The sequence below is a fragment of the Acomys minous genome, assembly GCF_964271855.1.
Source record: "Acomys minous genome assembly, chromosome: 11".
NCBI classification, from domain to species: Eukaryota; Metazoa; Chordata; class Mammalia; order Rodentia; family Muridae; genus Acomys; species Acomys minous.
This window is the reverse complement of record NC_140492.1, coordinates 97,778,325-97,806,016: the sequence shown is the minus strand read 5'-3', so window position 1 is coordinate 97,806,016 and position 27,692 is coordinate 97,778,325. Positions and strand designations below refer to the sequence as shown.

General features: G+C 42.5%; 1 protein-coding gene across 3 annotated transcripts in view; it reads right to left on the bottom strand.

Annotated features, from left to right (window-relative positions):
• Positions 1-19,451: 19,451 nt before the first annotated feature.
• FCHO2 (FCH and mu domain containing endocytic adaptor 2) overlaps positions 19,452-27,692 on the bottom strand; it is an 87,811-nt gene continuing 79,570 nt past the window's right edge. For all 3 annotated transcript variants that reach the window (XM_084802685.1, XM_084802683.1, XM_084802684.1), the window contains 4 exons: positions 26,718-26,917; positions 25,795-25,859; positions 22,093-22,257; positions 19,452-21,826 (listed from right to left, as the gene is read on the bottom strand). In XM_084802685.1, coding sequence (XP_084658811.1) covers positions 21,804-21,826; positions 22,093-22,257; positions 25,795-25,859; positions 26,718-26,917 — 453 coding nt within the window. In that variant the 3' untranslated portion in view covers positions 19,452-21,803. The remainder of the gene's footprint in view (positions 21,827-22,092; positions 22,258-25,794; positions 25,860-26,717; positions 26,918-27,692) is intronic.

Here is a 27,692-nt window from a genome sequence, read left to right as displayed (position 1 = left end):
CCTTTTGCGTAACTTGTTTGTGTGTCAAGTTGACACAAGACCAGCCAGTACAGCCACCAAGTGAAACCCCCAGCACCAGGGTGGGTTACATCTAGTGGAGCCCTTGGCCACAGGTACCTGACTGAAACATCCCCCAAATCCAGGCTATTGGCGAAGCTACTGATCGCTCTCCACAAACTGCTGCTGCTGCTCTATTGCTGAAGACAGCACTTGCGTATCTCATTGGCCATGGAGAAGTGGAACCGGCCATTCTTGGTTGTCACCTTGACTACATCTCAGATTAGCTAAACCCAAGAATGGAAGGGCATACTTGGGAGTGACTTTTGTTTATTTTTTATTTTTTGAGTTTTTTTAAATTTTTTTATTTTTTATTTTTTTTTTGAGACAAGGTTTCTCTGTGTAGCCTTGACTATCCTGGACTCGCTTTGTAGGCCAGGCTGGCCCCAAACTCACAGAGATCCGCCTGCCTCTGCCTCCCAAGTGCTGGGATTAAAGGCGTGCGCCACCACCGCCTGGTTTTGCTTAATTAAAAAAAACAAAACAAAACTTTTTGCTGGTTCTTTGCAAATTTGACATCACGCACCCCATCCCACTCATCCCCTCCCCCATACCCACTTTCCACCCACAAAAGGAGAAAAAAAAAATCTCACTGTGGAAGCTGTGGTGTGTCGCAGTGTACCCTTCTGTCCACACTTCTTTGTAAATGTTTATTGCAAGTGACTTGTCGGTTTGGTTTTGAGGCCTCTGCCTTCCGCTCCTCTTATCAATACTTAAACCTTGCCAGGACCCCTCTCAGATAACCTGTCGTCTCCCTGTGTCACGGGGATGCTGTGGTTTTGGATCTGTGGAACCAGGCCCCTTCAGGAACTCCAGCGGTTCATCAATGGAGTACGTGTTGGGGTAGGCCAACTCGAAGGCTTGGATCTGGGCCTAGGTGGTAGTTGAGAGGGTCAGCCCAACAGCTTTCCCACCCTACTGGGGCTAGCTCTCCTGCACTGGCTGCCTCATCCAGTGTTCTAGGAAGCAAGGGACAGAGCCAGCCCTCCCACTCTCATGGCCCAAGGGCTGGCTCATCCACACCCACGTCACCAGAGCCAGCTCTGTTGTGCTGCCCGGGTGAGGTACAGCACCCAGTCTCCCAGGTGCTGCAAGTGAGGGGCAGGGTCAGTTCTCCCGCTCTGATGACCTCAGGGACAGTTCTTTTACCTGCTATATGTGGCAAGGAGGCAAACCTCTCGCTTGCGTTTCTTTGGTGGTTTTGTTTTTGTTTTGGGTGTGTGTTTATTTGTCTGTTTGCCTGTTTTCTAAAGAGAGAGGGAGAGAAAGACAGGTTGGCAGGCGGGGATGGGTGCGTGGGGAGGTGGGAAGAATCTGGAAAGGGCTGGGGAAGGGGAAAGTATGATCTGAATATATCATATGAAAAATTAGCCGGGCAGTGGTGGCACATGGCTTTAATCCCAGCACTTGGGAGGCAGAGGCAGTCGGATCACTGTGAGTTCAAGGCCAGCCTGGTCTACAAAGCGAGTCCAGGACAGCCAAGGCTACACAGAGAAAACTTGTCTCGAAAAAACAAAAACAAAAACAAAAACAGAAACAAAAAAAAACCCAAAAAGGAAAAAAATTAAAAATGTGCTTACTTAAATTTAGCTCTATAACCTGTAAATTCTACTTTTGAATAAAGTTTTAATTTTCTTTAATAATAAAAAGTGCAAATAAAGCAATGATGTGTGTTTAATGAAATTTTTCTTTTTCTTTTTTGAGAATTTTATGTATGTACACAATTTTTATCAGTCTCTTCTTTAAAGATGTTTTATGTGTATATGTGCACATATGTGTGTGTGTGCCACATATGTAAAGGTCTCTGAGGAGGCCAGAAGAAGACACTGGATCCCCTACAGGTGGAGCTGCAGGTGGTTCAGGGATGCTTGACAAGGGTGCGTTAATCAGCCATGACGCTTTTTGAGATTATAACTTAATTACAGTATTTCTCCCTTTCCTTTCCTCTCTCAAAACCCTCCCATATAACCTGCTCCTTCAAATCCATGGCCTCTTTTTTCCTACTTACTATTGAATGCACACACCATTAGTTTTTTGTTTTTTTTTTTTAAAGATAGGGTCTCAGTATGAATCTGGGGCTGGCCTGGAACTCACAGACACACCTGTTTTCACCTACATGGTCGACATGTAACTTTGAGTCCCTGTCTAGCACCCATGCATTTACCTTGCCAGGTTTTACTGAGCATTTCTTGCAAAGAAAGTCAAACCCAACTTGGGTTCTCTTCCAGAGTAGTGTGCACTCTTTGGTTGGTTGGTTGGCTGGTTTTTCGAGACAGGGTTTTTCTGTGTAGCCTTGGCTGTCCTGGACTAGCTTTGTAGACCAGGCTGGCCTTGAACTCACAGTGATCCACCTTCCTCTGCCTCCTGAGTGCTGGGATTGAAGGCGTGCACCACGACGCCCGGCTATGTAGTGTGTCCTCTTAACCATCGAGCTTTCTCTCTAGCCTCTTGATCATATTCTTAATAAACACTTCTATATAAGCAAGATTAAGTTGGTTTCAAAACAAATCCTGAGAACCAACACATCTTTTCCAAGTAACCAAATGCATTCTCGAAATCATGACTTTTTGGCTACACATTGTAGCTTCAGTGTTTGCCATATACTCCCCTCTCTGTATGCTGCTGGTCAAGGCACGGCTGACGTCACCTCCGACCTACTTCCATTTGTTCATGGGTTCAAGCAAGATTAAACCTGACTTGTTTACTGTTAGAATTTGGACGTTGCTAGGGTTTGGACCAGGCTTTGGCTAACAGGAACCGCCTGGCCACCGTCTCCTGCCTGTGGCTTCGTGTTCACAACAACATTTCTGTACTCGGGACGGGAATCTTGTCTGCATCATGAGCCACTGTCCAGATGTTTCTGGACTTTGACCCGGTGAATCTAGTGGGCTTGAGGATTATGCCTTGCAAAGCAAATCACAACCCCTCTTCCCTCAACAGTATGGCTAAGGGTACAAATGGCCTAAGCTCCTCCTCTGGGGGATCTGCTGCCAATCCCCAGAAACTGGGTGGGCTGAGGTAATGTGGGGGTTTCTCAGTGCCGCACTCCAGAATGTGCAGTTCTCTTTTCTTTCTACTTGGATTTCCAGGGCCTTTGTTCTTCCCTTTGGAGGACTAAACTTAGGATGGCAGAAGCACTTTCCTCTCTGGGAGGGCTTATCCGCTACAGCCAGCTTTGGTGGTGGCTGGCATGCACCAGGCTTGGGGGGCCCAAGGATCCGCTGCTGGCTGGGACCAATGCAGACTACAGAGTCCAGTGCAGACTAGGAGTAACAGTCCTGCAGCTCAGAAGCTCGGGGTCAAGCCAACTGAGGCCATCGGTCCCCTGCAAGGCAGACCCATAACCAAACTTTAAGAAGACAAAGAACATCTTGAAGGCAGCAAGAGATAAGTGAGGTAGCCACTGTTAGATTTCTCATTAGAAACTGGAGGCCAGAAAGCAATGGCCCACAATGAATTTTTTAAAAGCCAACCAAGAATCCTTCATCCAGCCAGCATGGTGGGCAGACGCCTGCAATCCCAACACTCAGGAAGCAGAGGCAGAAAAGTCTCAGTGATTTTGAGGCCAGCAAGATCTACAGAGTGAGTTCCCAGCCAGCCAGGGCTGCACAGTGAGACCCTCCCTAACAACAAGAGAAAGATACCCACATCCGAAAGCCCCGCCATGTGTCACTGGGACAGATGGAGACACCATCAGACAACCATGGCTGGAGCTTGTTGCTTGGCTTGCTCTGCAAGAAGTGACCAACAGGCCCTGGCGGGTTAACCAAAAAGAGGCCTGACAGACACTCAGTCACACGGCCATCAGTGGGCAGAGACAAGTGTACCTCTGAGTTATGAGTCATAGGCCAGCCAGGGCTTTATTATGAGGCCTCACCTTTAAAAAAAAAAAAGCTATAGGGAAATTAGAAATCTCTGGACTGTGGGGATGGCTCAGTGAGTGGATCACTTGCTTCATGAGAATAAAGATCAGAGTTTAAATGAACAGGATGCAAATAAAGAAGCCAGGCATGTGGTGCCCCCCCATCATTCCCCCCCCCACATTCCAGGATTCCCAGCACACACTGACTAACTAGACACTGTATTGGAGAGCTCTGGATTCACAGAGAGACCTTGCCTCCATGAACAAAGTGGAGAGTGGTCACGAAAGAGTCCTAGTGGGCTGGAAAGGTGGCTCAGGTTAAGAGTGAGTGTTGCCCTTTAATCCCAGCACGTGGAAGGCAGAGTCAGGTGGATCTCCTTGAGTTTCAGGCCAGCCTGGTCTACAGAGCTAGTTCCAGGACAGCCAAGGCTATACAGAGAAACCCTGTCTTGAAAAACCAAAAAATAAAAATAAAAAGTGAGTATTGCTCTTGCAAAGGGCCTGGGGGCATGTACATGGTGCACACACAAATGTAGGCAAAACACTTATACATATAAAAAGATAATAATAAAATAAATACATCTTTAAAAAAGAAAGATACCTGTCAATTTTAGGCCTCTGCATGTACACACATGTGCACCCACACATATAAAGTCACACACACACACACACACACATACACACACACACACACACACACACACACACTGCCCTCATACATACACATAGAAAAAAGAAAAGAAAAGTAGAGATCTCAGTAGAGCCAAGTCCATGATAAAATCTACTATAAAAGTTGGTACTGTGGTAACATCAAAAGCAACTCTGTTCAAAGATGGACAAAGGATTTTTGTAGGCTTGCAATAAGCATGTGAAGAGCTGTTCGACATCACTACTTATTAGGAGATATGCAAATCAAAAGTACAAGGATGTGCCTGGTGGCGGCAGCAGACGCCTTTAATCCCAGCACTAGGGAGACAGGCAGATCTCTGAGTTGGAGGCCAGCCTGGTCTACAGAGGGAGTTCCAGGACAGTCAGGGCTACACAGAGAAACCCTGTCTCGAAAAACAAAACCAAACAAACAAAAAGTACAGTGCCACCTAACACCATTAGAATGGCTCCTCTCAAACTCCCAGGAAGTAAGTGTTGGTGAGGATGCAGTGTTGGTGAGGACGTGTGGGAACTGGGTGTCTTATCACGTTGGCAAGAACGTAGGAGAGGCTGTGGAACAGAAATGCGTTGTCTGGGACGCTCTCCTTAGGAAAGCATCTTTGGCAGCTCTTGTTAAGGAGCACGCTTACAAAGGCTCTTCTTCACAGCTCTGTTTTATCAGAGTTTAACTTCCATTTTGGTGGACAGCTTTCACACATACAAGGGAATGGCAGTCAGCACTGAAAGGAATTTGGACACGTGCCACAGCAAGGATGAGCTTTGAGGATGTGATGCAAAGTAAAAATAAACCAGTCGCAAAAAGGTAAATACTGTCCGATTCTACCCAAGGGAGGCTTTGCATAATCAAACCCAGAGTGCAGCATAGTGCTTGTCAGGACCAAAGAAAATAGGAATTTTTTACTTCATAGGCACAGTTTCCTAGACTATATGATTAGGAATAGAGATAGTGGTGACAGCTCTACAGCACTATGAACAGGTGTGTGTGTGTGTGTGTGTGTGTGTGTGCTGGTGGTGGTGATGGTGGAGGGTCTGATGGCCCTAAGCACAGGGACGGTGAGCGAACTCAGTCCTGGAATGTTCGGTTATGAACTATGAATGAAAAAAAAATAAGACAGTATATTTTATATTATGTATTTTGCCAACACCACAACAAAATTCTCTGCAATGGAAATGGTTGAGATTATCAACTCTGGGACAACAATGCTCTCTTCCTGGAGTGTGTATCCAGTTACCCTAGACAACAATGCGGAGTAGAATCTGAGGAGGCCCCTTGGGAAGGCTCCGGCACAGGCCATCTTGTTCTAAACACCCACAGATGGGTTGCTACCTTCTCAGTGCTCAAAGGGCTCCAATTCATTCTCCCTGCCCTCTCCCACCAGGCCGAAAACATCTCTCTGCCAGATGCATCCCAGAGCTAAGCAAACCACCAGCCACTAAAGAATCCCACGGGACTGAAGGCTTCCCCAGGGCCCACCACACAGGTGATTCTAAAGGGTCTGTTACACTCTCCTCTCCCCAGAGAACTCTTCTCTGAACCACCAGTTCTACCCTCCTGACTCCACTTGGTCCACATCACCAGAAGTTTTAAGTGATGTGTGTGTGTGTATGTGTAGTGTGTGTATGAGACACACACACACACACAGAGAGAGAGAGAGAGAGAGAGAGAGAGAGAGAGAGAGAGAGAGAGCGCTGAGTATTACCCAATCATAAGAGCCAAGGGCTTTCCAAATATTGTTCTGCACAATAAATAGATGGGGCGGTCAGCTGATAAGTCATTACAAATAATTTGTTTATGAAAAAAATCATGATTTTTTTTTGGCAAAAAAGAAAAAAGTGAACTTGTGGAAAAATCCAAAGAATAAAAAATTCTCACTGTAATAAAATTTCCTATTGTACTTGTGTACATAGCTAGGAAATCCTAAAAAGATAGTGCATCAGGATAAAATTCCATGCCAAGGAAATACATAGAAATAAAAATTTACCGTGCTGAAAACATAAAATATTATTTTAAATATCTGACTGCTTAAAAATAGATCATGATTGCCATGAAATAATATAGCTTAACTGTGTCCACATGTCAGGTTGCTTTTCAGTATCTAAACCCTACCTGCTGTCCACAATCTCACTGATGGGTGTGAGCAAACTCCTCAAAGAGATCAAGCCCTGTTAAGCATACAGACCTTTATGAAACAGTAACAAATGATTACAAAGCAGTTTATACAGCAGCTGTGTCCCACAAGTTTGCCAACAATTGTCTGGAGGCAGCTAACCGAACATTCCAGGACTGAGTTCGCTCACCATCCCTGTGCTTAGGGCCATCAGACCCTCCACCATCACCACCACCAGCACACACACACACACACACAGAGAGAGAGAGAGAGAGAGAGAGAGAGAGAGAGAGAGAGAGAGAGAGAGAGAGAGAGAGACCTGTCTGAATATTTTAGTTTTGGTTTGGTTTGTTTGACAAGGTCTCTAGCTATGATGCCCAGGCTGGCCTCAAACTCCTGTGTCATCCTTCTGTCATCACCATCGTATCCATAGGAACTCGCACTACAGTAGCATGCTATCACACACACCAGCTCTCCCTTTTCAGTCAGCCCATGGGAAAATGAAGGCCACACCTTCATTCCAGGGTAGGGAATATTTCTAAAGCCGATGCATGTCTTGATACCTGGGATGCCCCCCGGGAAAGCTCACTGTTGGCATCCATCACACCACTTAAATAGGCCAGTTTTCACCAATAAAGATGGTGGTTAGCAGAGTCCCAGATGTTCTGGCAATCATCTGAGTCTCCGGCTAGCTCGAGCACCTGTAGATCTGCCTCCAGGCTGTGTTCGCTGACTTCCTCAATGATGTCCTTTGTCACCTGGGTGACAGTTTCATCTAATTAACACTTACATAAAATCACAGACCACAGAATCTTTAAGTAAAGTATGAGCATTTTTAACAGCATCAAAAAAATCACTGAAGCCAGGTGTGGTGGCTCATACCTTTAATCCCAGCACTCGGCAGGTGGATCCCTGTGAGTTCGAGGCCAGCCTGGTCTACAAAGCGAGTCCAGGACAGAGAAATCTTGTCTCAGAAAAAAAAAAGAAAGAAAGAAAGAAACAAAGGAAGAAAGAAAAAGAAAAAAGAAAAAAAATCACTGAGGAATGCTTATCCTCCTTGGCATCTTTTAAAGCAGGAACACTGGATAATAAAACACCTAAAACAAATGGGACACGATGGTGCACACCTTTAATCCCACTGCTCAGGGAAGCACAGCAGGCAGATCTTTGTGAGTTCGAGGCCAGCCTGGTCTACAAAGCAAGTCTAGGACAGCCAAGGCTACACAGAAAAACCCTGTCTTGAAAATGAAAAAAAAAAAAAAAAACCACAAAAAAATTAATTAATTAGTTAAAATAAAATATAAAACACCATAGCACATTACCACATAGGGCATATGCAGCATGTAGTATAAATGCTTTTGTTTGCACTGATGATAAAAATATGTCATCTTTGACATGAGCAGAGGTATATACTTTTTAAAACCCACTTTAGAGGTAACCTAAAAGGCTGGACAACTGTTCAGCAGGACTGTCTTGGGGGGGGAGCACCTCTCGTGGGAGCACTCCGAATTCCAGGGGGGTCCACAGCAGCTGCCCTTTCAAGCAGCCGAGCTCCCATGATGAGCCTTGTAATTTCTCTAGCTGAGAGGGGACTCTTCCAGAACACAGACCTGCTCCTTGGTGACCTGGTGGTCTCACTAAAGCTGGGAACTGGTGATTAAATAGTGGATTCTGTTTTGTTTTGTTTTTTTTTTTTGAGACAGGGTTTCTCTGTGTAGCCTTGGCTGTCTTCACTTGGTAGACTAGGCTGGCCTCGAATTCACAGCAATCTGCCTGCCTCTGCCTCCCAATGCTGGGATTAAAGGGGTGAGCCACTATGCCTGGCTAGTGGATTCTTTTTTTAAACTTTTTTTTTTTTAATCTTACCAGCCTCCCCCAGCCCACTCGCCCCAACACAATTCTTCTTTCAGTTAGAAAATCAGTGTGCTCCATGAGGCAGAGACACGTCTGATTTGCTAACCACAATGTCCTTTGCACACAACAGAGTACCTGGCTGGTCATCTAGGCACTCAGAGAACATTTTCTGCATTGAAGATAATTAAAATTCTATTAATGAGATAAAAAAAAAATGAAAACTAAACAGAACCACGAGATGCCCTGATTCAAGGCTGAAGCCAAAGGAGAATTTATTCTCCCAGGTCAACCAACCAGTCTAGCGGCCCTGATAAATATTAAGAAGACAGGCCAGGTATGGCTCGATCCAAATAGGTCATTGGTCCTGGAAATGCCAAACACTAAGTCTAGAAATGAATATATATGTTTGGCTCTTGCCATGAACGACTGATTCTACTTGTCCCTAGCTGCCCACTCACGGCTTATGTTCTCCCAGCAAAGCAGCACTCCCACTCCACTCTGGTCATCACCCGGATCGCCCACCGATTATAGCCCGCCGTCTCGCTGCCCCTGTTGGGAGCTGTGTCACGTCTTCTCTGTGCTCCCCTCTGGGTTAGCCGTGTTTCTTTTCGCTGCTGTTTAGTTTGGTTCCTCAGAGTGGCTTTGTTCCTACCGTGCACTTACGATCCAAAAGGCATCCTTCCTGTTTGACCCAGCTGCTGTCAGCCGTTAGGCAAACGGCCCTGCATAGCTACCATCCGCTCCTTGACCTCAACCAACTCCTACTCTGCTTGACTCTTACTGCCCTGACAATCCTTGACCGCACTTGGTGATTTTGAATTACAAATGTCCCCCAATTATGTGAAGGGAGAGAGTTTGCACGTGTTTCTCATTACTACCACTGTTCTAGTCTACTTTCTGTTGCTGTGATAAATGTCCATGAGCGAAAGAAATTTGGGAAGGAAAGACCTTAAGGTTATATTCCATCAGGGAGGGAGGCCAAGGCAGGAGAGCCTGAAGAAGAAACCACAGAGAGTTAGTGCTTACTGCTTGCTCTCTGTAGCTTCTCACGCAGCCCAGAAGCCTCACCTGGGTGTGCTTCCTGAGTGGGGTGAGCCCTCCTACGTCAGTTAGCAACCAGTAAAAAATGCCTCGAGATACACCCACAGGTGGTGACCCAGGGGAAGTCCTCAGGGTGAGGCTCCCTCTGTCCAGGTGACTCTAGTTTCTGTCGAGTTGACAACAAAAACTAACCAGGGCACAACAGGATTGGTTTTTTGTTTTGTTTTGTTTTGTTTTGTTTTTCCTATCCTTTAAAAGTCTTTTGAGGGGCTGGAGAGATGGCTCAGCAGTTAAGAGCACTGTCTGTTCTTCCAGAGGTCTTGAGTTCAATTCCCAACAACCACATGGTGGCTCACAACCACCTATATCCTCTACTGCCCTCCTCTGGCGTGGAGGTGTATATGCATATAGAACATTCATATAAATAAATAAATAAAATCTTTTTTTTTTTTAAGTCTTTTGAGAGGTCAAAATGGCTCAGTTGATAAAGTGTCTGCGGCACAGGCATTAGGAACATTAGGATCCCAGCTTTGAGGGGGCAGAGACTGCAGCATCTCTGGGGCTTGACGGTCAACCATCTGGTCCAATTATTTAAGCTTCAGGTTCGCTGAGAGACCCTGTCTCAAAAATAAGGTTAAGAGCAATGGGGGGAAGACACAAGATGCCCACTATCGACCTCTGGCCTCCACATGTGGGCACACGGGTTTGCAAGTTTGCGTACACACAAAGCCTTTTTCAGTACGATTTTGAGTGTGAGTGATCAAGGAGTAGAGACGAGCACTCTGGGTAGGGTAGGAGAGATCATGGTGGGCAGGACCCAGGGCTTTAAAAAGGGCAGTGGAATTAATGGTGAGTCTGTTGTTAGGCTAATGCACTGGGAACCAAGCCAGGCAGTGGTGGTGGCCCACACCTTCTCCCCAGAAGTCAGGAGGCAAAGGCAGGAGGATCTGTGAGTTTGAGGCTAAACTGGTCTACAGAGAGGGTTCCAAGACAGCCAGCAGCACACAAAGAAACCTTGTCTCAAAAACAAAACAAAATAAAACAAAAGGACAACAACAACAACAACAGCAAAAAAGAAAAAAATACTGGAGATCGAAGGGTACACAAGAATGGTACTTGGCTTGATGGGGAGGCCCGATGGCACTCGGAGGAAGAATAGCAGACTACCAAGAAGACACTTGATACCCTAGCATCATATTCAAGGGGAGGAGGTCCCTTTCAGTCACAGTCATAGGGAAAGGGAATGGGGTGAAAGCGGGAGGGAGGGAGGAATGGGAGGATGCACGGGATGGGATAGCAATTGAGATGTAATATGAATGATTTTATTTTTCAATTTAAAAAATAGTATAAAAAAGAAAAAAAATGGTATTTGGAAGAGTCGAAGAACATCTAACCATGCCAGCCTGTGGGGTTTTCTCAACGCTGCAAGGCAAGAGAAGCCGTTAGAGGTTTTCATGGAGGGAATCATCAAATTGATAGTTTCTAGGAAGGGCTGAAAATAGAAGGAGGATCTAGCAACAAAGAGAGCTGTAGGAGGGCGTCGCTAACACTCTGAATCAAAGTGGGAAGTGACCAACACGATCACCATCCCTCCAACACATACATATTCCACTCATAGAGTCCAACTGATTCAGTCACACATAACCTATATAATTCTTTTTTTTTTTTTTAAGATGCTAGACTGTTATTTAAAAATGTGTGTAAGATCTGCAGGGATGGCTCAGCGGTTTAAGGGACTTGTTGCTCCTGCACAGGACCGGGTTCAGTTTTCTGGGTACTGGCTGGGTATGTGTTTATCAGATGCTGCTAGGTCACTGGTATGGAGACAGAAAATAACCAGCTTATGCTTCTGATATTTCTGCCTGGCTAGCAGTGCAGTTCACGAAGGCAACTAGGAGGACAAAAGAAGAGGAGTTCTTGGAAATAATTATGCAACTTCACAGTTCATTAGCAAACCTGACTTCCTACTACAAACCATGGAGCAGTGATCCGAGTTTTATTTTCATCGCTCCTTCGTCATTTAAAAATGTATCCTTAGTTCCTATAGATTTCATCATCAGACTTAGTTCTCCTTTGAAAGTTAAAAATTGACAAAGAGAAAAGCACCCATTTAAAGCACAAGTCCTAAATGTATTAAATACTCATATATGCCTTAAGAGAAAGTGTGTGTGCATGACATGGGTTCCCTCGCCAGGTAAAGGGCTAGAGATTCAGTAGTTGAACTTTTAGGCCCAACAGGCTTCTGCTGAGCTGAGCTGCAAGGCAGTTTGTTTCCTGACACGGTCTTTAGATTATTTCCATAGGTATGTCTATACAGTTTGCACTTTAGTACTAAATTTGCATGCAGCAGAAGGCAAGCTAGAGTGTTCCTAATCAAATTGGGAATGGCACAAGTAGGCTGTCATTAGAGCTGACCATGTGCTTAATATTACCACTCACCACAGGGGGAAGGGCTGCCACGCTCCACCTAGCGGCCACTGCCAAGACGTTGGCTCACTTTTAAAAGATGCCCTTCAGCATACCTAGCACTAACAGGCTCTGCCTGTGCCACGTGAATCAGAGAGAACCATGCTTCATCGGATCAACAAGGTTACATTTCTAGAACTTCAAACAAGGGAGCCAAACTTTGGAGACTTCAAGTCACCTTGGCTACAGGACCAGAAAGTGGCTTTTTTTTTTTTTAATTAAGAGAAGTAAGAACCAGTGTTGGGTTTAAAACTGTTATGAAGGCAGAGCACATCTTCATTAAGTATTCCCAGTTAAAAATTTCCAGGGAGAGCCAGAGATCTATGTCGGTGGTAAAGTGCCAGAAGCCCTAGGTTCAATCCTTGCCAGCATCACACACCCCAAAATAAAAACCGACTGATGCTTACAAAGTGGCAGCTTATGTATGGGATAAGTCCCCTCCTAGTTTCTTCTGGAAAACTGACTTCAGAGCCATTGATGATATCTAGGTATTTTTTCCTTGAGTGCTCTAAGAAACTCCAAGTGATATGGTTTGCAGTTATTCACATGAAAAGTCAAACAAGAGATTGTTATTTCTAGGACTTTTATGGCAAAGTAGATAATATCTGGAAAATTTATTGGAGCCATATAAAATCTGCATGCCTTGGAATGTTTGACAGGCTACATTACCTCTGGTTAATTACTGAACTTGGAAATATTTGTACTTTAAAAATTCCTTTTTTTTTTTAAACCCAAAGACTTCAGGAAGCATACAGGGTTGTCCTTTTCTCTTCCTCATTGTTTGCCCACCAATAAAACACCTGCTTTCAGAGGTTATTTGCAACAGTGTGTTTTAGATATTTCATACAATGCCTCTTCCTTCAGGAGAAAGAAAAATCTGTTCATGTATGTGAGTCAGTGGACATGCCCTCTTGCAGAAGCTGGGTTTTCAGTACACAACTTCCAGCTTCTGGTTTGGAAATTTGTGTAGTGGCACATATTTGTAAAGCCCGCACTGAAGAGATTAAGGCAGCTGAATCCTGAGTTCAATGCCAGCCTCCACTATGCAATGGGTTTGAGGTCAGGCTAGACTACATAGTACGGTTATGGTCAACCTGGGCTACATAGTAAACTCAAAGGCAGTCAAAACTACACAGTGAAATGCAATCTCAAAAGCACACACAGAGACTACAGGGATGGCTCAGTGGTTAGGAGTTTGTTCTGCTCTTGTAGAAGACTTGAGTTTGATTCCCAGCACCCATGTCAGGCAGCTCACAACTGTGTGACTCGGTATCTAAGGATCTGAGGTTTTTCTCTAAGTACACTCTCTCATTCTTTCTCTAAGGGAATATATACACACAATATATATTCCACACACAAACTACAAAAAGAGATTAGAAAGAAGCCAGTGGTGAGTGTGCAAGTCTCCAGGGCTCACCCACCTGTCCTCAGAATGGCACCCTGAGATGATGCTTCCTGTCCCCCAGCTGAAGAACTGACTGGGGCTTTTCACTGAGAACAGTGTGTGCCTAAGGAAGCAAAGCCAGCAGCCGCGCTTGTGTGGAGCCAGGATTCTGAAGTCTAACCTAGCAAGCTGAAAGGCCAATCTCACTGCGAAAGGAACTGCCATCTGGTGCTCTGCTCACACGGGCAGGTTAACAATATGCCTGTGAGGTTTACATGCAAACTGACATGGAGATGGCCTGGACCAAAGTTCATTTTTCTTTTCTTTTCTTTCTTACTTATTTGGTTTTTTCGAGACAGGGTCTTACCATTTAGCCTTAGCTGTCCTGGACTTGAACTCACAGAGGTCGCCCACCTCTGCCTCCCGAGTGCTGGGATGGAAGGTGTGTGCCACATTCTCTTTTCATACTTGGTGAAAACTGAAGCTCACATTTTTGTAAGGAGCACTAACCATCTTATTACAGGTTGCTGTCTTCAAGTCTCTGTTATTACTTGAATTGTGGCCTTTAGCTTAGAGAACAAGAAACCGGAAGAAAAAAAAAAGTAGAAGAAAACTGCATCTAAATATATGACGTCCAAAAAAACCTCAGTATCCTGGAAGGATCAAGTGGGAAGCAGATGGTTACCTGAGGGAGGCTTCTGTAGAAAAGCTTTCACAGTTCGGGTCAGCAGGCAGTTCAACCTGCAGTCTATTTCTAAAAGTATTTTCTAGAGATACTGTAAATGTAGTCACATGAAAAAGAAAATGCAATGTGGACAACAGCAAACACTTGTAGAAAATATAAATCCTGCGATGCAGAAGTTAACAGCTTGGTGAGGGTACCATGAAGATATCTGCTCTCTGTGTGCACACTTACAAAAATAACAGAGGTGTGACAGTGGATACTTGTAACTTCAACACTTGGGAGGTTGAAGGAGGAGGATTACAAGTCCAAGGGCAGCCTGGGAATTTAATGAGTTCCAGGCCAGCTGTCTCAAAAATAAAATATAAAATGGCACTTTCCCACTAACCACTTGTTAATATTGTGGCCCTGTTTCAGTGTCAGCAACTGCTGTTTTAAATAAGGTCCCCACAGGCTCATGTATTTGAGTGTTTAGTCATCAGGGAGTGGCACTAATTGAGAAGGATGTGGAGGCGTGGCCTTTGTTTGAGGATGTGCTTCACAAGTTGTGGTCTTTGAGGTTGGCGGGGCGGGGCTGCTGCTATAAAGTGTAAGCCTGGCATTACTGGGAAGCCCTCTGAGCTCTCTGTAAAATGACAAACTCCCTTTGTCAGCAGGGCTTCCTCTTCTTTGCATGTTGTGGGGAGCCCTAATCCCCACATCCTCTACCTGAGGAATGTCATGTAGTCCTAAGGGAAATTACAGGCTCAACTCCCTTCCTTGCGGAAGAACCTGTTCAGCAAGCACCTGGGATTACTGGCTTGTCACCCTATGCTCATGAGGTATCTCAGGACCTGAGCCCTCCAGCAAAAGACATTCGCCCACCCTGAAACCATCTACCCACTCTCCAAAGTCCTATCTAACCCGCCTTTACCCTGAATAAAATTGATCTGCCTACCCGCAGCAGATCCCAGAAGTCATTCTGTCCTGCTCACACCATCTGAGTCCTTGTCCCTGGGGAATGATGGCCACGGTCCCCAGGGAGCCAGGCCCAGTGGCTTTCTTTTTCCTTCTGTCTACAGATCTGAATGTAGAACTCTCAGCTAATCTCCAGCACCATGTCTGCCCACTGCCACCATGGTCCCTGCCATAATAGACGGAGCTTCTGAAACTATAAGCAAGCTCCAATTAAATGCTTTCATTTACGAGTTGTCATGGTTACGGTGTCTTCGCAGCAGCAGCAGAGTGGCCGAGGCAGAAGCTGGTACCAGAAGTGGGATATTGCTGTGACAGGCCTGACCATGCTGGCCATTGGCAGGATGCAGACTTTGGATTAGGAAAGCAGTTGAACACTTTTAAGCAGAGCTTAGTGGGCCATAATGGTTGGAGCATGGGAAGACATTGCTGAGGGTGACTTGAACTGTGGGGGCCCAGCTCAAGAAGCTTCAGAGAGAAAGAACATTAGTAAGTGGCTTAGAGCTCACTCTTGTGATATTTTGGCCGACTGTGGCAGCTTTCTGCTCTGTCCTAAAAGTCTGCCTGAGGCTAAACTGAAAACGTCTGGCACTGGTGGAGATTTCTAGACAGCCTAATATTGACTCTGGTGTGGCTATTAGTGGTCACTCTTACACAGAGCTATTCTGAAAATGAGCAAGCCGAGCAAGGAAAATAGTGTTGAATTTGAGGCAAAAAGAAGCATCAAGAAATGTAATAGAGCCAAGCCCAGTTTTCTAGAAAATAAAAAGCTTAAAGAAAACCCTGATGTTAAATGGAATAAAGGGAGTAGTGACCTCAGGGCAAGACCCCACCCAGTTAAGCTTCCAACTTGCAACAGTAATGAAGGAAATCCTCAAAACCAGAAAACTGAGTATTTCAAAGAGGGGGACATGTTGCAGACCAAGCAAGCAGCAGAATCTGGTAACTTTGGCCATGTGGTTCTGGCTTTAGCGATAAGAATACAAGACTTGTGGAATCTCCCTCGGCAACTAAAGAAAGCCATTGACACCAGGTATGTGTCAGGGGTGTGCCTGCATGGAGCCCACGGATGAAGCTGTGAAGGTGAAGCCTGGATTGTCCTGGAGGCAAGATGTCAGAGACGTCAGAGCTGACGGATACCCGCCAAAAGAAGCTTCAGCCCAGGTGTGGAACCCGCTCAAGAGAGAAAAGTGTGCTGCAGTCAACAGAGCTGAATGGAGTTGGAGCTCTGAAGACTGCTTTGACATTGGACATGAAGATGCAGAATGTGGTGTCTGCCCAGGTGGCTTTCCATCTTGTTTTGGCCCAGTATTTCCTCACTATGTTCCCTTCTTCCCTTTTCAAATGGTTATGTATATTCTGTGCCACTGTATGTTCGAAGTATGTGATCTGCTTTTTTTATTTTACTGGGGGTCACAGTTAAGAGATTGTCATTTGTCTTGATTCTCAGAAGAGAGTTTGACCTTATAAACAGTGTTGAGACTGTTACAGACTATGTGAGGGCTTTTGAAGTTGAACTGAATGGTTTTTCCATTATGATAGGCTACCAACGTATGGGGGCAAGGGGATGGAATGTGGTGGGTTGAGTAAGCATGGCCAGCACAGACTGATATATTTGAATGCCTAGTCACCAGGGAGTGGCACTACTTGAGAAGGATTAAGTATGGTCTTGTTCTGTGGCTTTCTCTTCTTCCTGCTACTTTCAGATCTGGCTATAGAACCCTCAGCTACTTCCCCAGCACCACGACGGCCAGTGTCCTGCCACGATGAGAACAGACTGAATTTCTGAAACTGTAAGTCAGCCTCAATGAAATGCTTCTTTTATAGGAGTTGCCGTGGTCACGGTGTCTCTTCACAGCCAACAGAACAGGTTTTTTCTTTTGTTTGTTTTGTTTGTTTGTTTGTTTTTTGAGTCAAAATCTCACTCTATAGCCTTGGCAGGCCTGGAGTTCGCTATACAGACAAAACTAACTCACAAAGATCTACTTGCTTTTGCCTCCTAATCAGTATTTTTAGTAGCTACATAGAATTTCATGACATGGGAATTATCAACTTTTTTTGGCCAACCCTCCCAAGTTTGTCACAGTAGAAACAATACTACAATAATTATCTTTTGTATGCATCTCCTTGTTCATCATGTTTTCCCAGGGAAAATCCCCCAGTGATTACTAAATGATACATATATTTGGCGGGGGGTGGGGGTGGGGGTGAGTACTGGGTTCAAATTACTATGTAGAATGGCAGTGGGAATTTATTATTCTAAAGATAAAACAGTAGGTATCCACACTCAAGTTGATCTTTCTCATTTATAATAACTTCACATTCTGTGACCATCCGGCTTTTAGCTCCTAAGCCATCTTGTCAGCCCTTATTTTTGACAGACAAAACTGACTCCAAAGATAAGCAGCTGTTTTTGAGTTATCACGAATGATCATTTAGGAGCAGCCCTTAGAAGGATGAATGGAGGAGTCCGTGAGATGACTGGGCTGGGAAAGTCAAGCTGGTCAACACAAGTTTAATCAATGGGACCCATATGGAGGGATAAAGAGAAGTGACCCTATGTGTTGCAGCGCTAAAGAGGAAAGTATCCTGGCAGTCGGGAGCTAAGGAATACCATAAAGTCACACTGTACAACAAGCCTCACACCAAAGATTTACTGGGAGGGAAAAAGCCCAGGGCGGTGGCTGCCTATGCTCAGATGACTAACAGTAGCAAACTGAGCAGAAGGCAAGGTGACACTGGATTTCTTAGGGGGTGCAGAGCTTTCCAGGGTTAGGATTGGTGGGATTTCAAATCCTGAACTTGGGGGAGCTCAGGGATTGGTGGGTTTCTGTGGCAATCTCAAGGATTGGTGAGGTTTTTTTTTTTTCCTTGTAGGGTAGGAATGACCTGTTACAGACATTAGAAAGCAACAGTTAGGGCCATTAGGAAGGTCTGGGGTGCCTGGCCACTTTCCTGCCTTGAGGGTTTACAAGTTTACTTAGTTTACAAAGGGAGCCCAGGGCAGGGAAAGCTACTTGAACTGGTGTGAATAACTAACAGAATTCAAGTTGTCTTCTGGCCTCCACACATACAGGACAGCACACACACAAATAGTAAGTGTAATTTTAAAAGAGGAAGTATAAGGAAAAATCAGATATATTAAAAACAAGGATAGCATATCAATATATATGTGGAGTTTATGGAACACCACAGACTATATCAAATGCATGTTTGAAGAAGGGTCAAGAAAATTAATCAAAGAAGGGACATGGTTGGTAGCACAGAACTATTGCTTATCTGAACCCACTTTGATGTTTTTCTTGTCATATACAGGTCTTCCTTTCTCATTTTCCCGCAGTCAACTAAGGCTGTGAGCCTAGCTCATGGGGCATGAGCAGAACGGATGATTCCTTATCTAGGCCTGACTCACACAACACTAATGAACACTGCTTTCTCTCCATCTGATGGCCAAATGAGGGTTTTTTAACAGAATCATGAAACAGAAGGGGCCCAAATTCCTCACTTATTGTATGAGCAAAGAAAATCCCTCTACTTAGGAGTGTGGGGTGTGCCGTTCTGGTCTGCGCTCTACCTCAGATGACAGGGTACCACAGCAACTCTTGCCTTGCCTGGTAGATTTGAGAGTGGACATGAGGAGAGAGGACCTCCATCAGATGTGTGGTGTGAATGCTAAGAGGTTTCCAAACTAAACCTAAATAATTATACCAACTGTTTTTATGATGAAAATGTCATTATTTAAAATAATTTTTTTCTCATTTTATCCTTTTGTTCCTTCCTAAATCCACTGGTTTTTTGTTTTGTTTTTAGTTTTATTTTCCAGATTTGGTATTCCTAACTTCTGACATTTTAAAAAATGATTTTAAAATTATACTCATTTACTTTATCTTATTTTGTGACTATGTAGGTCAGAGAATGACTTGAGGGAGTCAGCTCCCTCCTTCCATTATGTGAGTCTGGGGAACTGAACTCAGGTCATCAGGCTTGGTGACAAGCACCTTTCCCAGCTGAGCCACCTCTCATGCCCCATCATGATTTCACAATCAATTTAAATGTGTTTATAAATGTTAAAAAATTGTTTAACATTTTTTATATTTAGAGACACATACCATCAAGTTTTCTCCATAACCAATAAGACCTCAGTAGTTCCAGCACTAAAGTTCAAACCCTGCTAGTGCTGTAGCTCAAGCATGAGTGTCGCTCCAGAATGTGTGCCTAGCACCCACCACACCCTGCATCAACCCCCATTACCACAAAGGAAAAACAATTCTAATAAAGTTCAAAGTCAATTACTCACTCCTTCCTCAGCTTGACTGTCCTAGTATCTATAACATATCTATTAGTAGGGATACAAAGACACATAAAATCAACTGCTAAATTATATATTACATGTTTATTAGGGATACAACTTTTATGTAAAATTTACACTTTATGAAAAAAAATCAAAAATATTTACAAAATTTTGGAAGATAGATATGCTCTAATTACAACCCAAAGTAGTAAATAACGATCCTTAAAAGCTCACACTTGTTAGGAGTTCTGTGTTTACAAATTCTTGGTTAAAGAAGCAGCTACAAAGTTACAAAGTTATCACTGTACACAAGCAAGAACCAGCTTGCTAGATAAGATAGTCTCCCACTGAATCTACTTGGCCTTTTTTTTTTTTTAATATTTTAAACAACATTAGTGAATTTTTACATGGAAAAAGATCGCTATAAACTCATATGGCTTTAAAACTGTAACCTGTACCCAATATGAACTTGCATGTCAACACTCGGTATGAAGGCTATGGGGATTAAGAAAGTGCACAAGGTTAACCATTCAGTTCAGCATTTTAAGGTAATACTTGATTAAAGACAGACATTGTAGTAGTGTCAGAATTCAAATAGTAAAGCATTAACTGGCCAATAAAAGCAGGCTTCATCACTATTTTAGTAAGGGTAATTGTAACTGGCATTTTAAAAATATAAAAGACTTAAAAATTCTAATTTTGCTGGTTAGTAAGGGCTAAGTTGTCTCGTTTACCTAAGTCAATCCTAAATTTAGAATTAGAGTAACACTGAATATATAAAAATGCTCATTTTGTATTACATACTGTGAAAGAGTAGATTTTCTGCTGTGTTTACTATAGCAAGATGCTATATTAGTGGCTAGTAACAGGGATTTTATGTTCTGTAAAGCTTAACAAAATAATCAGTGGTTTTATATAAATTATCAGATACAACACAAACTATTACTTCTATGAATAAAGAACATTGGCATTTATCATAAATTCCCATTTATAAAATATGAAACTTTGTCTAAAAGATATTTTTCTTTCATTAATCAGAGTTTGCTATGAAGTCACTCCTCAGTGTGAGCAGTTCGCTGTAAGAAGCACTCAACCCAATCCTTCACTTCAAATACTTTACCTAGTCTTACCATATGGGAATCTGACAATTTTCTAGTTGCCAAAATGAAAACATGTGACAGTACTTCTCTTACTGCCAAAAGGAATCTTTTTAAAAATTATTCATAAAATTGTAGAAAACACATGTTCACAACATAATAGAACTAAGTGTGTAAATTTTCCTTGATAAATTGGGTCAAAGGAAATGCTAAATTAGAGTTAAAATACCAGTAACCAATGTATCACCATAGTTCAGAGCTTGTCCACTTCACATACTTATAATGAGGTCAATGTTGAATATCTAAAGGTAACTTTATTCCCAGTAAACATATTCCATTAGGCTGATTTGTTTTTCTAATGGCTACAGTGTATCACTAAAGAAATGAGCCAGGATTTTTAAGTATAAATTATCTTTTAGTTATTTTGAATTTTCTCATTTATAGGATAACAGTATTTTAAAAATATTCCAAGTATCTTTTAAATATGCTTGACCACTGTATGATTCTGAATATAAGATCCAGAGTGAGAAAAAGTGAGGCACATTAACACAAACTAGAGAGGCACATTTCTGGTTTTTGTTATTGTTTTAAAAGGCACACATTATGTAATCCATATAAAAATAAATTAAATCTACAGCATTAATTCATCAAAACAATCACAACTCTATAAAGTTAATTAACTGCAGAAGTAAGTTTTTCTGCTGTCCTTTGCAAGCTTATTTTAAAACACATTGCACTTGAGAATTTTTTAAAAATCATATAAAACACCATTTACACTTTATTAATATGCTTATGAGATTCAGATTATAGGGTTGTTTCTTTGTTTTCTGTTTGCATCCAACTTAGACTCTGGTCTGATTACCTTATGGCACATAACTCAATTAGATTGAGTTCTGAGTTAACATTCAAAACTTAAATTTCATGTTCTGTTTATATTCATTCAACATCAAACTTATGGAACTTCAAAGCTATTTCTCAGTCTAAATACTTTAAGGAAAGCTAAATAATTTTGTGCTTGCTCTCCTGAAATTTTAAGCTTGTTGCTACATTCTAACCTTTTTAAGAACACAGACACTGAAGGCAATAAACTTCATTTTAGTGACAATTTGAATACATGTGCTTCCTGAATATTGCATTTGATCATTTACTGTGTACAAGGTCATATCAGTGCTATTTCTTTCAATGACTCATTTTGAAAGTGCAATTTAATGTTTGTAGTCGGCTTTCAAAGACAAAGTTTGAAAGACATCATACAAGCAAAAATAGTGTTTGGAAAGAACAGGTGATGCAGAGTGGCAGGTTCGCACTATTCCCTCGAGAAACCATTTTCTAGGTCCATCAACAATCCGCCAAGTATCGTCCTGAAAAACAGCAAGCAGGACTTGCAGTTACAGTTTCAAATACACTCAAATGGCCACAATCCTCTTTGTGGTTACAGACACAGAACTCTAGTTCCCATCTGCTGCTTACAACACATTAGAAACACATCTATATTCACCATGGGAACTCTACTAAGACTGTCTCTACCTGGCAGCTTGTAGCAAGGGGGGAAAAAGTAAATAAATTAATAGAAACTCTATGCTTTTAAATTATAAACTGCTGGAGTACAAAAACATCCCCAACTTACCAGTGGCAAAACGCTTCTTGACTAAAGAAAGTCTATAGCCAGTGCCGACAAGCTCAATATCTACTCCCGAGAGGGTATTCCCCTCACTAAGGAATTGCACTGCAAGTGTTGTGGGTTTGCTGGGTCCTTCCGAAAGATCAAATTTTGCTCTGAGAGATCCAGAACCTGCAAAGAATAAAGACTTTATAAAGGATAATATACATTGCACACCAAATAAAACTAAATGAGCATCTAAGCCAGTATTTCTCAACCTTCTTAATGCTGCAACCCTTGAACAGTTCCTCATGTTGTTGTGAAGCAACCATAGTATTTTTGTTGCTACTTCATAACTTTATTTTTGCTACTGTTATGAATCATAACATAAATATCTATATGTAAGATATATATGCGACCCCCAGAGGGGTAACCACACACAGGTTGAGAACTGCTGATCTAAGCTAAACTACCTCAGCCAATGGTAAATTCATGCACATAGTAAACAAACCACTGTCGTGTTTTCAAATCAAATCTTACTCAGTGAGCCTGAATTTCCACTAAGGAATCTTTTTTTTGTTTATTTGGTTAGGTTTTTTTGTTTTGTTTTGTTTATTTGCGACGGGTTTCTCTGTGTAGCCTTGACTGTCCTGGAATCGCTTTGTCGTCCAGGCTGGCCTCGAACTCACAGCGATCCACCTGCCTCTGCCTCCCAAGGGCTGGGATTAAAGGAGTGTGCCACCACGCCCGGCAAGGAATCTTCATCTACCCTTTTACTTAACAGTAATGTTCAGAGATGTAAAATACTTCTTAGATAGATGCCTGGGATACGTGTGTGTTGAAGTGAGTCAACAAGGATAAAGGAAGGAATGGAGGGCAGCACACAGGGACATGGAAAACACACAGAAGTGAGTGCTGAGCACCAAAACCATGCAGTCCAAAGAGATCTAAGAAAAGGAGGCAGCTATTCTTGCTGGGAGGAGGGCGTCGGCCTCACCACTTCCTACTCATCTTACTAGCACCATGCTCTAATCAACTGAGCTAAAGGCTAGCTGCATCACCCTTATTTTTAAAATTTTACTCCACAATACTGCCCCTTAGAAATTTTATAAGTCTTTTCTTTGAGATGTAGTCATTTGCAGTCTGACTGCAGCAGAACTAGGGCACCAGGGACAACTCGTGAATCTGATAAATCCTGCCTAAAAACACACACTTGTGTTGAACATTACACACTCTGCTAGGCACCACTAGGTCCTGGGATGGAAACAGGAGCCTGGTGAGAACAGGCTTAAGTGAACCACATCTACACCACAATATCTAGAGACCAGGGCACAAGTGGAGGGCAGCAGCAGAGACCAGGAAAGCTAATAAGGACCAGGCCACAATAAAGTTTATGATATGACCATGAAGAAACACCCAAGGTAAGAAAGGCAAGAATATCTCGGATTAGTGTCCTACATGAGGGGGAGGGACGACTGCAAAGTAAGGAGACCGAGTACAAGACAACAGAACAGTTTATCAGGCTCCAGGGGCCAGGAAAAGGGGATCTGTAGAAGGCCAAGGCAGAAGCAAAGAACACAATATTTAAAAGGAAAGACAAGTCTAGAAGGACTTCTAACCTGATTTAACCTTGCTTTCTGGTTAAAGTTTCTTAGGCTGAATGTTGTGACCCCTTTGGAGGTCAAATGACTCTTTCACAGATGTCATCTATCAGATACCCTGCATATCAGATATTACATCACGATTCACAACAGTAGCAACATTACAGTTGTAAAGTAACAACAAAAATAGTTTTATGGTTGGGGGATCACCACAACATGAGGAACTGTATTAAAGGGTTGCAGCATTAGGAGGGTTGAGGGGAGTGGACACACTTGTACAGTAGCAGCAAGAAGACATTTTAATTCCCCTGTATTATGTAAGCTTAACATTACAGAGAACTATGGCACCAGATGTTGTAACTAGTCTCCCCTACACTAGCATGCCTGTTGATGCATACCATAGTGGGCAACTGTAGCCTAACTCCTAACTACTGTCCACCCTGAAACCTGTACATCCTTGTTCAACAACTCAGCTCTGTGAAAGTCCCACTGCCAGCACCAGTGAGAAGCAATCACCCAGCAACCTGTAAGCTTTGCAACTGTTTCCTGCTCCTTTTCTGGGTCCATAATAGAATAGAAAACAGATTACTACTTTACAGTATTTGGATCTGGTTGTCTCTTTGTAAAGGTCTGACTGACCACATCAAAACCACTTTCATAGAATTCTCCCATTTCCTCACATAGGACACTTTCATACCTGAATAACAGAAGGAAAGTACTAAGTACATAGATTTAAAAAAAAAGTGAGATCTTCTTTTTGAGAGAACAAATTCCTCTTCTGGTATACTGACAATTATTAAGTAGGGAACAAGATATTCTCTCTTCCTTGCTGGCTGGCTGTAAGCCTAATACATAGGACTTCTGATTAACTTCCAGTTTAAGTTAGAAATTTCAGTGTGGTTCACAAAAAGCTCTATGGCTAGAAGAAAAGTCAGTGAGACTATTGACTAAAAATGCTACCTATGAGACTAAACAACTAGAAGAAACTACAGGCCAGCTCAGTTATCTTACCATAAGTGTGATCCTGCATAGCAGATACAAATAAGCCGACAATCTAGATTTGCTGATGGTCATAAACATACATACTCATACACACACATACATACACACTAGAGGAGAAACCCACCGCTAGGTTCAAAACACTCAAAAAGGAAAAGTTAAACAAAATTGGAAGAGCTAAAGTATTTGCTCATCAGTAAGAAAAATTAGTGGAGGCTAATTAGGAAGGGCCTCTGTTAACTAAGAGAGACTGAGTTATCTTATTTTAGGATTTGATTGTCATGGGAACTGTATGCTCATTTTAAAGACATAATCTGAGCCAGAGGCAATATTGGAGTGATAGCTAGCCATATAGTGAACACACATGGACACAGTCAGTAGGAGACATTAACTTACTTCTCCTTACAACTGCCACACAGAACAGAAGACCACTGGTTAATACCAACAGGAATGAAAAGTTTCTCTCAGGAAGATGAACAAAGATTTTGTCAAAGCTGTTCTTCTATGTATTTCAAAGCTATTTTCTATGTAACTGGTGAGGAGAAAGCAGGGACACGCCATGAACAGAGTAAGCTCAATCATTTGCAATTATTTTGAGTTTCTACCCGAGGATAGGTCTATTTTTAAAAATCCATTACTAGGCATATCTCTTATGTAAACACAGAAAGCATTCATCTTGAAGTTATAAAATTCTGATAGTTATTTTTCTTACAGAGAAAGCATATCCAAGAGAAGAATAAAAAACTATTCTGAATCTCAGCATGTACATTTTTATGTAGGGTATTAACTTCCACCTAGTGGTCAGTTCTAGAACTGAAGACATGAAATTCCAGGAGGAAACTTCAATGACTATGCCTTTCAAAAACCAACCAAAGGCAAGATGGCTCAGTGTGTAAAGGCTCTTGCCCCCAGGCCTCAGAACCTGAGTTTTATCCTCAGGACACAGTGGGTAGAAGGAAGAAACTGAGTGCTGCAAGCTGTCCTGTGACCACACTGCATACACTCACACAGAATAAATAAAGGTAGTAACAGTAACAGAAAACAAGCAAGGCCAGGGGCAGCCGAGCAGCACCCATCAGGGCCTGTATTTGATCCTCAGCACAGAGAATAAGAGGGTGTACAGCCTTACCCCCACTGTCTGATTTCTCTGAAATCCCAGATAATTTCCAAAAGGCTTTCATTTGTTCTGCATTCCTGTAATAAGAACAAGTATCTTCAAATTCAGTCTCTTACAGTCTCTAATACACCAAAGTATTTTTATTATAAAAACTATAGTGTGGGCTCTAAATGGCATTACCTAGTGAAAATGGGTTAATAGTATCATATACATAAATGTAATGCTGTAGCTTTCTTGAGTAATGAAAGGTTACCAAATTACAGAATTTCTTTCATTTCCAATGGTGAAAGGAAACAAACCTGTGTTTATGTGGCTCAGTATCTCAGTCAAGGGAAACAATATTCTTTTGTTTTGTTTTGGTTTGGTTTTTTGAGACAGAATTTCTCTGTGTAGCCCTGGCTGTCCTGGGCTTGCTTTGTAGACCAGGCTGGCCTCGAACTCACAGAGATCCACCTGCCTCTGCCTCCTGAGTGCTGGGATTAAAGGCGTGTGCCACCAGCTGGGAAACAATGTTCTTAATGGTAACTATGACGAGCTGTCAGGATCTATATTAGTACTAACAGAGGGTAGGAAGGGTACAAGAGATGGTTAAATAATGGCAGTACCTAGTACTATTAAACACTAAGCAGATATTCCTGTAGATAGGCAAAGTGCTACACTCAATCTTATTAAATAGTAATTAATGTTCTTTAAATTCTATGCATGTATAGGAATGTGCTTGCCTCTGGCACATGTAGGGGTCAGAGGATCTCCTTTACATGGGTTCTCAGGAACCTTTACAAGATTCTCAAATTTACTAAGGTTGTCAAGGTTTGCATGGCAAACACTTAACCCACTATGCCATCTCAGCAGCCCAATTATTGTTAGAGGTTAGAACCGTTGTAGCTGAAAAAAAAAAAAAAAAGAAATGCAACTGGAATGCAAAAATAGCTTACCATATTGCAGGGGGAAGAGACTGCATATTTGTGACTCCGCCATCCACTGGCACCACCACCTGAATGTTGGAAAGCACACTAGGTGCGACCATAGCTTCTGGGTTGTACTTATAATCCACTCTCACATCTGTGGTGCTGGCACTGCATTTCCAGTATGTGGCAAGATTTAGAGGAGTGGACTGAATGCCATTTGATGATACCTTTAAACAGGAGAATCAAACACTAACTGTCTTTGCCTGGAGAGTAAACAAGGCAATTAAGGCACAAACATTTAAGCCTAAGAATCTGAAGAATCACAACTAAGCAGCAAGGAAAGTGGCTGTTGCTAGGCAGAGTAAGCACTCAGCTCACGCAGTTGCACAGGCATGTTGACCTGGGACAGCCTGTCTGCAGACTGCCATGGTGCAATTCCCCTAGACCTAACTTCAGAAAATCTGACTTTACAGATTACGGACAGAGTCCAGAAATCAGCATTCTATTAGCTAATCTTTTTATTATTATTTATTTGTCTAAAACCTTTCAAAGAAAGATTCTAAAATTCTTCATTAAGTATTTATGAAATTACAAAGAAATCAGATTATACATCTGTAAGAAAAAAAAGTTCACCATGTGGTTCCCAAAGCCTAGAATTAATACACTTCTAACTTCAAATATTTAATAACTTTTATCATACTGAATGGCATAATCTCCCAACTCTTACTCCAAGGGCTCCTTGAAGCCATTTCCTTTTGTTCATGCCATCTATTTTCTAACTAACAATATTATTTACTAATCATCTTGTCCTATTCCCAGCAATTAAAAGTACTCAGAGTATCGCTACACCATTAAAACTTCAAACATAAACGTTAAATAGAGAATTTATCTCCAGCATGTGCATGCATGCATGCATGTTGCTGGGGACTAAATCCAAGGCTTAAGACGTGCAGGATAAGTGCTCTACCACTCAGCTATAAGCAAGCCCACCCCTCGGTATTT